We start from the raw sequence: 12,243 nt of genomic DNA, 5'->3' as shown, positions 1-12,243 counted from the left end.
AAGATTGACAGCATAATTTTAAACAACTGATATTCCCATTCATGTCAACATTCTCTGATGTGTGGACTTCCAACCATCTTTGTGCTATCCTTTAAAAATTGACATTTTGATTTCTTCAGACAAAACATTACACACAACCTGCATTCAAGAAACCGATATCGGGCACAACACAAACACCTCAGATGATGTGGAATAGGGTCAAGCTACAACATATACAGCAACAAAACTTTGCATCAGTTCATGCATTTTTTGACAATTTATATCATTTTTTCACGAAATTATAAAAAAGTTTGACTACCATGTTTGCAAGCTTTTAAATTATATCAATCTCAACCGTTTGTCTTTCCAGTGACGAAGACATGGATGTCTCATGGTAGAGTGGGGTATGCAAAATGGGTCAACTGTGAGCATCTCTATCTCCTAAATGTTTGGTATTCACGTCCAAAAAGTTTGTTTCTGACTACTTCTACGATGGGCAAAAATGTATAGAAAGTTTTGTTCAAGTTAAAAGAGGTGCAGTCAAAACGTTATTGAAATCAAATGGAACGACCCTTATACAAGAATATTGATATAATGACATGAGGTGGTGGAGCTACATTCCACAGCACCACATAATCACATTGTGCATTACAACAATACTAATGGCATTTTGAAAACGTTTCGTGTTTATAAAACAATTCATTAGTAATGTAACCAAGGGTTTTCCTTCATATCAAGTCATGAGCAGTATTGCCATTGTGTGTAAAAACTATTTGTGATAAGAGAAACAATAAGAAATCGTAGCCTCAGTGTAAGGACAATAGATTGAGTCAGTAATCACTCTTATCAGAGGAACACACCTGCAGCGTGTTATGTTGGTCTGTTGAATGAGTCATCAAAAGATAAACAAAACATATTAACACAAACACTTTTTGACCTGTTTTGGTGTTTATTCAGTCCATATATATATAAATGTATAAATACAATCAATCTAATGGATAACTAATGCAACAATAATGGTTATGGAAATTGTCTCCTGAATGATGGGTCAGGGATATATCCTCCTGGGTTGTGGTTCAACTGAAGACTAGGTTGACACATGCGTTTGGTTTATTTGGTTGGTCACGATAAATATTGGAACTTGGTCACAAGGTAAACAAATCCAGGAACCACTTGTTTATTATACCTTTTTTTGTGCAATGAGTTTATTAAATTTAACAGGCAAGTCAGTTAAGATCAAATTGCTTTTTACAATGACAGCCTACCGGGGAACAGTGGGTTAACTGTCCTGTTCAGGGGCAGAATGACAGATTTTTACCTTGACAGCTCGGGGATTCTTTCGGTTACTGGCCCAACACTCAAACCACTAGGCTAGCTGCCAACCCACCTACTGTTTAAACCTCTCATATTGGTATGAGAGGGCCATGAAATCCTTGGAACGGAGCCAGCCCTTCTGCCACACCTTCACATCCAGAAAGACCAAGGGCCTTCCCTTCACTCAGGTGGTATAAAGCTAAGATCCAAGCAAGTACCTTTCTCATACCACCTGTGTTCACTACCCAGAGGATGACCATGGGGACAACACAGACGCCCACATGGGTGTTAATATGGATGGCTCTGGCGATTGGTTTAACTGCCTCTCAAAGTGGTAGGTAGAATCCATGATTTTGATTTACATTAAACCTTGTACTTTAGTGTTGACAGGGCTAAACTGTATGTTACTGTATGTCATAGCGCTCTCATAATAGCTCCAATGTTTATCTCATTGGACAGCCTAACAATGAGGGAATATGCTCAGTCCTGCCTTTATGTGCCTTTTAAGCATGGGTTATGATTGATGAACAGGTAAATGTAGGATTGGCAAGAGAACTACATAACAGAGCCTGAAATATACAGGATTCCACAATGATTTACAGTACAACTTTATGTAACTTATTAACATACACTTTGATTTCAGAGGATACATCAAAGGCCACAGTTAACATCATCCCCTCAATGTCAAGGATACCTGAGATTGCAGGTAAGCTTCATAATACATGTGCTATACAGATGCATGAGCCCTGAGGATGATGACAATGATTAACACTGCAGCCTTACATATCCACAGACAATGGTGAAATGACAATAACCATGATGGAGACAGTCATAGCAAGTAGTGCAACAGGTTTTGTGGATTAGTTGATTTAAAAAGCGTGAAGGAGCACTAGATTATTCATTTGTTGTTCAAGTTCATAAACATTATAGAGATTGGAAAGTCTTGGTTGTTTAGTTGATCAAATATTGAATTTGGCGTTTACTACTATATCCCATAGAAACGCCTTGAATAACACATTCGTAAATGCCAAAAAATGTATCCTAAGGAATACGGTTTTGAAGTGTCTGGAGACATAAGAAATCTCAGGAAATATTCGTGTTTTTTGTACACATATTTAACCACCTTTTTATGTTGGCACAAAACTACATCCATAATTCCAATCATTTGTATGGGTTAACTTCAGACGAGTCCCGTGACACTTGTGGAGGTCGAAGACCAAACTGTTCAGACGCTACAGACAGTAGTTGGCACATCGGCGGTACCGACATAAGACGAGTTCCATGACACCATAGAGTGGTCATATTAGCTAGTAGGCAAAATCGTTTGGACGCTAAAGACGTTTTTGTGAGAATACCGATTTTCAGGATGTCCCCTGGTGTGACAAACAGCTCTGTAGCTCTGCCACTTTCAACCTCAGATGCGGAAGGTGGACATAGGTGGATGCGGTGGATTGAGACACAGCCCATGCAAAAAAAACTGATATCCTTAGCTTAAACTGACAGATTTTGGTGGGGATTTTTGTATTATGTTAATTAGATTGACACACAGGTGTGTCAGTAGACTCTTGTGGTGAGTGAGTGAGGCCAATCTAGCAGTCAACCAATGGACTCCTAGTTAAAAGCAACGTTTTACGAGGGGCAGGGTTTTACGTTACCTATTCATTTATTTCTAAATATCTAAAGATAAAACCTGTTGAGTTGTATGCTATCATAGCTGAATTGGTTGTCCTTTTTCCCAGGAGTGAGTCCTATACATAATGGCCAAGTCTGCAGTACGTGGGGTAACTACCACTTCAAGACCTTTGATGGAGACATCTTTCAACTCCCCTCCACCTGCAACTATGTTGTGACCTCACTGTGCCATAGCAGTTATGAGGATTTCAACATCCAGATGAGGCGGCAGGTGGTGGACAACCAGCCCACCATTAGCAAGATCACCATGAAGCTAGATGGCACAGTGGTGGAGCTATCCAAGGGTTCCGTTCTTGTTAATGGGAATAAGTAAGTTCCTCAAGAATTTCTCATGTAGCTGTTTTTAAATCAGTGCTCAAGTAGTTGGATGTCATATTGTTGTCCCAGTCGCGTTGACTTAACAGATTAGACTCAACCTTATACTGTGTAGTTATGCTCAAGCACATAATTACAGTGACAGAGATGAGAATGTTGTTTTTAAAGTACCAATGAAAATGTCTCAAAATGAAGTCAATTGAGCTAATGTAAAAGTGGTTGGTCTGACTAAGTTCTAGTTGAATCTAGTGCTTTGTCTTCCTCTTCCTCCAGTGCCACCTTACCATTCAGCCAGTCTGGTATTCTCATTGAAGAGACTCCCTCCTACATCAAGATCAAAGCAAAACTGGGATTGGTAGCCATATGGAACCAGGATGATTCCTTCTTGGTAGTACAACAATTATGCATTTATGAATATTTCTAGGTGGAGTTAGGTTTTTGCGGTGTGGTCAATGTCTACATTTGAAGGCCTGTGCTGTGGTGGGCACTGTGTTAACAACAGTTAAGGTAGTCCTAATCTATAGTTATTTTATTAAGGAATAGGTTGTCACTCCTGTTAAATCTTTGTTTTGTTACAGTCATTTCCCGTTTTTGTCAAGGGTAATGGAGGGAAAATGTCACCCTAAAATGTCTAATGGTCTTCTATTTCAGGTGGAGATGGACATCAAATTCAGAAATAAGACCTGTGGTCTATGTGGAGATTTTAACGCAATTCAGCAATTTGATGAGTTCTATAGCCATGGTACATTTTCACTGACAATATCAACACATCAAAAATGGCCTATTATTTGGAATACAGTTGACATTTAACAATAATTGGATTTATTTTTATGCCAAAGGTATGAAATTGTCCGCTGTCGACTTCGGAAACTTCTGGAAATTGGATGGTCCCACTGAAAGCTGTACTGAAAACATACTGCCTTCAAATCAGAAATGCCCCAATCTGGTAGGTTACACTTTATCGCTTATGATAAGAATAGGGATATTGGCTAGGCTGCTGTGTACTTAACAACATGTGGGGTCCGAAATGACTGACTCCCTTGATAAAGATTTGCAAACATGACTGTATACTGCTACAGTATATTGTGTGCTCCATTTCTTTGAAAATTATATTATTTTATACTAATACAATTGCTCTGAGAAAGAGATGTTGTTTAAACGTCATATTTTCTTTCTCTCCAGTCAAAATTATTGACACCCCTGTTTCCAATACCTTTCAATACCACACCTTGCAAATAATGGCACTGAGCCTTTTTCTAAAATGAGTTGGAGAACACATTCTGAGGGATTTTAGACCATTCCTCCATACAGAATCCTTCAAAATCCTTGATATCCATTGTCTGTGCTTATGGACGGCCCTTTTCATTTCAAACCACAGATTTTCAATGGGTGTCAAGTTCAGAGACTGAGTTGATTTATATAAATATATATAAATATATATTTATTTGGGGATTTTGATGTGTGCATGGGGTTATTGTATTGCTGGAAGATCCACTGAAGGCCAAGTGGCAGTGCCAACAAGGTTTTTGCTAAAATATCCAGGTACTGGGTAAAGTTCATGATTGATCTTTACAAGAGCCCCAGGACCAGTGGAAGCAAAATAGCCCCTTTTTGCAATGGCCATCTCAGTCTCTCTTTGAAACCCATTGGACATCTGGCGTTTGAATTAAAGAGGGCAGTCCATAAGAACAGACAGAGGACATCAAAGATCCTAAACAGTGAAGGCTGCTGAGGGAAAGACGGCTCGTAATAATGTCGGGAACGGAGTAAAGGGAATACCATTCCACTAATTCCGCTCCAGCCATTACCACGTTTTGCATTTATTTTATACAGTAATTTCTGCTCGTCTTTATCAAGGGTGTCAATAATTTCAGACTCCACTGTATATGTCTTAATTATAACATCTCTCTGTTTTTGTTTGATAGAAACCAGTTTGTGAGCAGTTGCTCTCCGGTCCTGCCTTCAGCAGCTGTAAGGACTTGTTGGCCATCGACTCATTTGTTGAGGCCTGTGTATCTGACCTGTGCCACTGTGATAACAGCACCAACTCCTTCTGCCTGTGCAACACCATCTCAGAGTACTCCCGTCAGTGTGTTCATGCAGGGGGGAAGCCCAAACAATGGAGGACTGAACAGTTCTGCTGTAAGCATGCCCTTACTCCCCGTATCAACATTCAAATCGCACATTGGTTAGTTGCAACAGTGTACTCATATTTTGACATAACCGTATCTTTGCAGATAAGACATGCCCCTTCAACATGGAGTACCAGGAGTGTGGAAACCCCTGTGTTGACACCTGCTCCAACCCAGAGAGAGGCCAGCTGTGTGAGGAACACTGCTCAGATGGCTGCTTTTGTCCTCCAGGTAGGCAGACATATTTAAACGTTCTCTGCACATCCTCTTCTTCAAAGAGATGTAATAAAAATCCATTGGAATGGAGCAGACTGTATACTGAATTGCAAAGCAATTGATTCCATATTGTGGACTGGACTCTGTTGAGTTACAAAGGCAATTACGAGTTTGTTGTTTTGTAATGGCCTGGTATACTATCTGATTCATGTGGTATTTAGTTCCTGACACAAGGACAAGCCAGTTGATCAGAATATATCATGGAGTTTCAGAAATTGTCTGTCGAGACAGAAAAATACTGTGAATGTAGATTTTGGAGTAAAACAAAAGACATCGTTAATAGGTGTTGCCTATGAAGGGCAGTAGGTTGGGATGGAGACAAAATAAACACATGTATGCTCTCACCCAAAGGAACCGTTTTTGATGACGTCAACAAGAATGGTTGTATCGCCTTGAGTCAATGCTCCTGCCGCCACAATGGAAAAACATACGCACCCGGAGAGTCTTATTCAAGCACTTGTAAAGATTGGTAAGAAAACCAGGCTAAGAATTCTGACTTGAGTCTAAAAGTTATTCCAGGGGTGACCATATGTAAGTTCCATTGAATAATTTATATTTTGCCCTTAGTTCTTGTGCTGGTGGTCAGTGGAAGTGTGTGGACAAGGACTGTCCTGGCACCTGTGCTGTGGAGGGAGGATCCCACATCAACACCTACGATGGAAAAACCTACACCTTCCATGGGGACTGCTCTTATGTTCTGACCAAGGTACAGTACAGTTTCCTCACCAAAGCTCTGTGTGCATGAATCTCAGTCACATTAAATACATTTTGAAACTTGCTACCTTCTTTGTAGTTATTATGTCTGTATTACAGCTTTGCCTCCATCTTCTTTATTTTTCTTCTGATATATCCAGTTTGTATGATGAAAATTGTAATATAGAAAAGGGCTTTCCAACCATGTTCCCTGAGTGCTACCTCCCTGTAGGTTTTCACTCCAACCCTAATTTAGCACACCTCATTCTAATATTAAGTTGGTTGATGAGCTGATTCAGGTTAGTTACAACTGCTGAATGAGCTAAAACCCACAGGAGAGTAGCTCTCCAGGAACAGAGTTGGGGAGCCCTCATATAGAACAGTACTATTCATCTTGCATTGATACATTTACCTATGGAGATATGTGGGTTGTTTACTCTGTCTCTTGTTTTACACTGAGATATTCCTTTTTCAAAAGAATTCGAAGGATATTTCCTTTCATTAAGGGAAATATTTGTAACAACTTATTTATGTTTTTTTCAGGACTGTGATGGGATGCAATTCACTGTACTGGGTGATCTGGTGCAGTGTGGGCTTTCTGACAGTGAGACTTGTCTAAAGGCTGTTACCCTGTCCCTCTCAGAAGGAGCCACTGTAAGTATTATTTGACTGACATGCTATCAGCCTTTGACTGCAGTAAATGTTTTTTCCCTAGTGTTGTTAGGTTTTAGACTTTAATGCATTGTTTGAATATCATGAATAAGCATATGGTTAAACAATGACCCTCTATGCAGGTGATCAACATACAACCCAATGGAAAAGCCTTTGTAAATGGAATCTATTCTCAGCTGCCCTTTTCTGCTGGTAAGTTACAGTTGCACAATAAACATACAGTACAATCAATGTAGTCATGACTAGGCATACATGAAACTTGTGTCCTACAGTTAAAGCACATCATGGTATGGGGAATACATAATGATACATGGGAATGTTGTGATGGTGATGCAGCTTTATCATTCAACACTGACACATATATTTCCTTAACATCATAATTCTGAATCTTACTCATTCCTTCCTCTTCCCTTTGTTCCTTATAGCTGGAGTAACTATTTTCAGAGCCTCCTCGTTTTTCATCATTGTCCAGACCACCTTTGGCCTCCAGTTGGAAATCCAACTCTCACCAATCATGCAGGTCTATATTGCTGCAAGCACCGTTTGGCAGCAGAGAACTTGCGGTATGTCTCATCATCCATTGACCAACCACCACAGTCCACTGAGGTGTTCATGTTCTGGGAATGATTTATTTTCCCTGTATATAAATACATGTTCACCCTACAGGTCTTTGTGGAAACTTCAACAACAACCAAGGAGATGATTTCAAGGTCCTGAGCGGAGTGACTGAGGGCACAGCCATTGGTTTTGCAAACACCTGGAAAACACGAGCCAGCTGCCCAGACGTCAAGAGTAGCTTTGAAAGCCCCTGCAGTTTAAGTCTTGACAATGGTATCTGCATGGTTTATCACCTTTCCATGTCTGTTTTAATTGTTATGGAGAACGGTGCAAGTGTTTCTTAAAGTTGGCCTAACTGTGGTTTATTTTTTCACTTTTTCAGAGAAATATGCTCAGCACTGGTGCTCTCAGCTGGCTGATCCTAAAGGGTTGTTTGCTAAATGCCACACAGCAATAAGCCCAGACATGTACAAAGAAGTGAGACCATTTCACCATACTATTCATTTCACACAATTTCCTGAGGATAACTAATTTACAAATGTATGTAACGTGATGCCAGCTGTTATGGGGAATTTGAGAATTACGTTGCTTGCTGTTAGGTATTGTGTATCTGCACAGAACTTGTGCATATTATGCACACACAATTAATTAAAACTATTGTACAGTATAATATGGATGCTGTTCTGACTGTGGTTTTCTATTCAGAACTGCATGTATGACAGCTGCAACTGTGAGAAGAGTGAGGACTGCATGTGTGCTGCCGTCTCTTCTTATGTCCACGCTTGTGCTGCCGAGGGTATCCAACTCAGCGGCTGGAGAGACACTATCTGCAGTGAGTGACAATCACACAGTAATACCTAAGAAGATGTGTAAATTGTGGGAGAATAAGATACAAATATTATAAATATTTACATCAAACACTAATTGTTGCCATCCCCAGACAAATACTCCACCTCGTGCCCTAGCACCATGGTCTACAGCTACAGCATAAAAAACAGTGATCGCTCCTGCCGCTGCTACAGCGACTCTGACTTTACCTGTTCAATCACCTTCGAGCCTGTGGATGGGTGTGTCTGTTCTGAGGGAACCTACCTGGATGATGAGGGCAAGTGTGTTCCACCAGCCAGCTGCCCTTGTTATTACAAGGGCTCAGTGGTGTCCCCTGGAGAGGTCATCAGCAAGGATGGAACCATGTGGTATGGACCGAGTTATTTACCTACCTATACTCAAGCTGTATATCAATGTAATTCACTACACATTTTATTGCATATTTTTGAGACTTTATGAACCAAGAGCCTTGGGTCTTGCTTTCCCGTAGTGAGCATAGCGACATTCAAGTACCATTAACAACATTTTATTTCAGCACCTGCAAGGAGGGAAAACTCCGTTGCATTGGAGATTCACCCGATCAGCCATGTAAGTTCATGTATATTAATTGTCAAAACAACTCACAATTTTGAGCTATTGTACTGTGCCAGGCAACACTGAATTTGAAATAAGTCCATTCTTTTAATGGCAATCTTCCAAATCCTATATACATTTATGGTGTGTGGTAATAGTATGCTATTGGCAACAGAATCAGGCTATGTGCATTTTGAAATATTATCTCTCCATCCTAGTACACACTTTACAGAGCATATTGATTTGGTGAAAGACACAACAGAGTCATGACACATGAATTCCCTTTATTTTCACAGCATGTGTTGCACCAATGGTTTTCTTCAACTGCTCCAATGCAAGCCCAGGAGTGAGAGGGTTAGAGTGTCAGAAGAGCTGCAACATTCTGGATATGGCCTGTGTAAGTCCCCTATTCACCTCGTCTCCAGGCCATTCTGCACAACGGATATAAGCTTGTGTACAAAACATTAAAAACACCTTCCTAATATTGATATTAATACACAATCCGTCTCAATTGTCTCAAGGCTTGAAAAATCTTCTTTAACTTTCTCCTTCTCTTCATCTACACTGATTGAAGTGGATTTAACAAGTGACATCAGTAAGGGATCAATGCTTTCAACTGGATTCCCCTGGTCAGTCTATGTCATGGAAAGAGGAGGTGTTCTTAATGTTTTCTACACTCAGTGAATAGTCAGTCATATAATGCCCATAGGATTGTGAATAGAAATTGAGTGTAAAATATAAACTTTCCTTTTTTTAAATATATATTTTTATATTAACATACAGGTAACCTCATATCCAAGCTATTGCACACAGAACATATAAGCATGGTACATCAACGATTTAATTTTGTCCTTAGTGGGAGTAACCATATACTTCCATGGGAGTATCTTTACTGAGTAAAGCATGTGTTATCATTTAATTTGAGCGAACCATACGACTGCTAGGCGTAGCTCTGTGCTTGTGGTGTGCTAACGTATGGGGGAGGGTTAGGGGTAAGGTGTTGTGGGAGATGATTGGTTGGTAGATTAAGCTGAATAAGCCAATGCCTATGCCCTGGGAGTTTCTCCTGGTCTTTCTGTATTGGCTAATGGCTAATGAAGGCCAAGTTTGACCTTCTGGTCCACCAGACTCCACGCATTTGAGCGGAAGTTAACACAATTTTTACACAGTAGATTTTCAAATCAATAATTTTCACTTTACAGATCAGCACAGAGTGCATATCAGGCTGTATGTGTCCCTCTGGACTGGTATCCGATGGAAAAGGAGGCTGCATCAAGCCAGACCTTTGTCCTTGTTCTCACAATGGAGCTACTTACCAACCAGGAGACAGAATCAAGGTCGACTGCAATACTTGGTAAGGTTATCTTGCCTCAATTGGCGTTTTAAACCAATTAAGACTTCAGTCTGATATATCTGTTTTTGCCACTTTCAGCACTTGTAAAGACAGAAAATGGCAGTGCACAACTAACCTGTGCCTTGGAACCTGTGCCATTTATGGAGATGGACACTACATTACTTTTGATGGGAAACGATTCACTTTCGAAGGAGACTGTGAATACACACTTACAAAGGTATGCTTGCAGGGTTTCTTGATAGTCTAAGTGATCATCACCAATATTACATGCTGAACAATAAGGGTTTGTGTTAATTGTTTTAAGGTATATATACTGTAGGTGTTTCTGCGGAGTCTGAATAGCAATATTTGAAACTGTTTGGCCATGATCTGCTGTTGCTTTGTAGATGTTGCTGTAGCATTCCCAACAAGCTGAACCTTTTCACTATTTCAGTGATTGACTTACAACATGTATTGTTGTAGATAATGCTCCATCCACCAAAATACTATGTTGGCTGTTGTTAAATTTATGACTGAAACCTTAAACAGGACTACTGTGGTAGCAACAATGCCAACGGCAGCTTCAGAGTCATCACTGAGAACATCCCTTGTGGAACGACAGGCACCACCTGCTCCAAGGCCATTAAGCTCTTCCTGGGGGTAACTAGATTCCTGCTTTCTGCCTGGCACATACCATTACTGAAGCCAAGACTACTAATATTCGGTCATACATATATACATACATACACACACACACACACACACACACACACACACACACACACACACACACACACACACACACACACACACACACACACACACACACACACATACACACATACATACATACATACATACATACATACATACATACATACATACTATAAAGCACACAATATACACATAAATCAAAGCTTCATGAGGCCTGGCAAAAAAATGAACATTATGGCATACATTATAACATGATGAGTAATTACATAAATTAATATCTTAACTGCATACTCAAACTATTTAAAAAAAAATCTCTTTCAGAACAATGAACTAATTCTGACAGACGGGAACTACCAAGTCGTTGAGAGAAATACAGGGGAGGCGGTTCCTTACCAGATTCGCACAATGGGCATCTACCTTGTGATTGAAGCCAATAATGGGTTGATTCTCATGTGGGACAGGAAAACAAGCATGTTCATCAAACTGAACCCACAGTTCAAGGTACATTTCAACTTTGATTGGATGACACATTAGATATTAAAATATGGGTGTAGTGTTCCATCAACTGATATTCACAAGTCTGTTATGACTCCTTTTAATCACTCAACTGAATCTTTTGCTATGTCCTCTTCAGGGACATGTCTGTGGTCTGTGTGGAAACTATGATGGCAATGCAAACAATGACTTCACTACCAGGAGCCAGGCAGTAGTTGTCAACCCTCTAGACTTTGGAAACAGCTGGAAAGTCTCTGCAAGCTGCCCCGATGCAAAGAACAAAAGGAGCCCCTGTACTGCCAACCCTTACAGGCAGTCTTGGTCACAGAAGCAGTGCAGCATCATACAGAGCAACGTTTTCACAGACTGCCATTCTAAAGTAGGTTTAGACTTTAGTCGTTCACTGAATGTTTTGGGATTTGATGTGATCATGTCAAATAAGATCTGTTTTCCAATTAGGTGGACCCCTCTCCTTTCTACGATGCGTGTGTGACAGACTCGTGTGCTTGTGACAGTGGTGGAGACTGTGAGTGTTTCTGTACTGCTGTGGCAGCTTATGCAGAGGCCTGTAATGAGGCTGGAGCCTGCATAGCCTGGAGAAGCCCACAAATCTGCCGTGAGTTTCTAAATGTTCCATTCATTTAAGTGCTGACATAAAAATAGGCTTAA

At 40.3% G+C, this 12,243-nt stretch overlaps 1 protein-coding gene across 1 annotated transcript in view; it reads left to right on the top strand.

Annotated features, from left to right (window-relative positions):
- Positions 1 to 1,403: 1,403 nt before the first annotated feature.
- The window catches only part of LOC139384580 (mucin-2-like), a 34,176-nt gene continuing 23,336 nt past the window's right edge, over positions 1,404 to 12,243 (top strand). Inside the window, exons 1-24 of the mRNA XM_071129412.1 lie at positions 1,404 to 1,484; positions 3,008 to 3,294; positions 3,574 to 3,688; positions 3,952 to 4,042; positions 4,140 to 4,246; positions 5,226 to 5,442; positions 5,538 to 5,663; positions 6,060 to 6,177; positions 6,276 to 6,414; positions 6,945 to 7,055; positions 7,196 to 7,265; positions 7,499 to 7,636; positions 7,740 to 7,904; positions 8,014 to 8,108; positions 8,337 to 8,463; positions 8,572 to 8,827; positions 8,995 to 9,047; positions 9,329 to 9,429; positions 10,235 to 10,386; positions 10,465 to 10,603; positions 10,915 to 11,025; positions 11,401 to 11,580; positions 11,714 to 11,953; positions 12,034 to 12,190. Of these exons, the coding sequence (XP_070985513.1) occupies positions 1,404 to 1,484; positions 3,008 to 3,294; positions 3,574 to 3,688; positions 3,952 to 4,042; positions 4,140 to 4,246; positions 5,226 to 5,442; positions 5,538 to 5,663; positions 6,060 to 6,177; positions 6,276 to 6,414; positions 6,945 to 7,055; positions 7,196 to 7,265; positions 7,499 to 7,636; positions 7,740 to 7,904; positions 8,014 to 8,108; positions 8,337 to 8,463; positions 8,572 to 8,827; positions 8,995 to 9,047; positions 9,329 to 9,429; positions 10,235 to 10,386; positions 10,465 to 10,603; positions 10,915 to 11,025; positions 11,401 to 11,580; positions 11,714 to 11,953; positions 12,034 to 12,190 (3,376 nt within the window). The remainder of the gene's footprint in view (positions 1,485 to 3,007; positions 3,295 to 3,573; positions 3,689 to 3,951; positions 4,043 to 4,139; positions 4,247 to 5,225; positions 5,443 to 5,537; positions 5,664 to 6,059; positions 6,178 to 6,275; positions 6,415 to 6,944; positions 7,056 to 7,195; positions 7,266 to 7,498; positions 7,637 to 7,739; positions 7,905 to 8,013; positions 8,109 to 8,336; positions 8,464 to 8,571; positions 8,828 to 8,994; positions 9,048 to 9,328; positions 9,430 to 10,234; positions 10,387 to 10,464; positions 10,604 to 10,914; positions 11,026 to 11,400; positions 11,581 to 11,713; positions 11,954 to 12,033; positions 12,191 to 12,243) is intronic.

This window comes from Oncorhynchus clarkii, chromosome 26, assembly GCF_045791955.1.
Source record: "Oncorhynchus clarkii lewisi isolate Uvic-CL-2024 chromosome 26, UVic_Ocla_1.0, whole genome shotgun sequence".
NCBI lineage: Eukaryota > Metazoa > Chordata > Actinopteri > Salmoniformes > Salmonidae > Oncorhynchus > Oncorhynchus clarkii.
The sequence above is the reverse complement of the archived record's forward strand: the minus strand, read 5'-3'. Positions and strand labels throughout refer to the sequence as shown.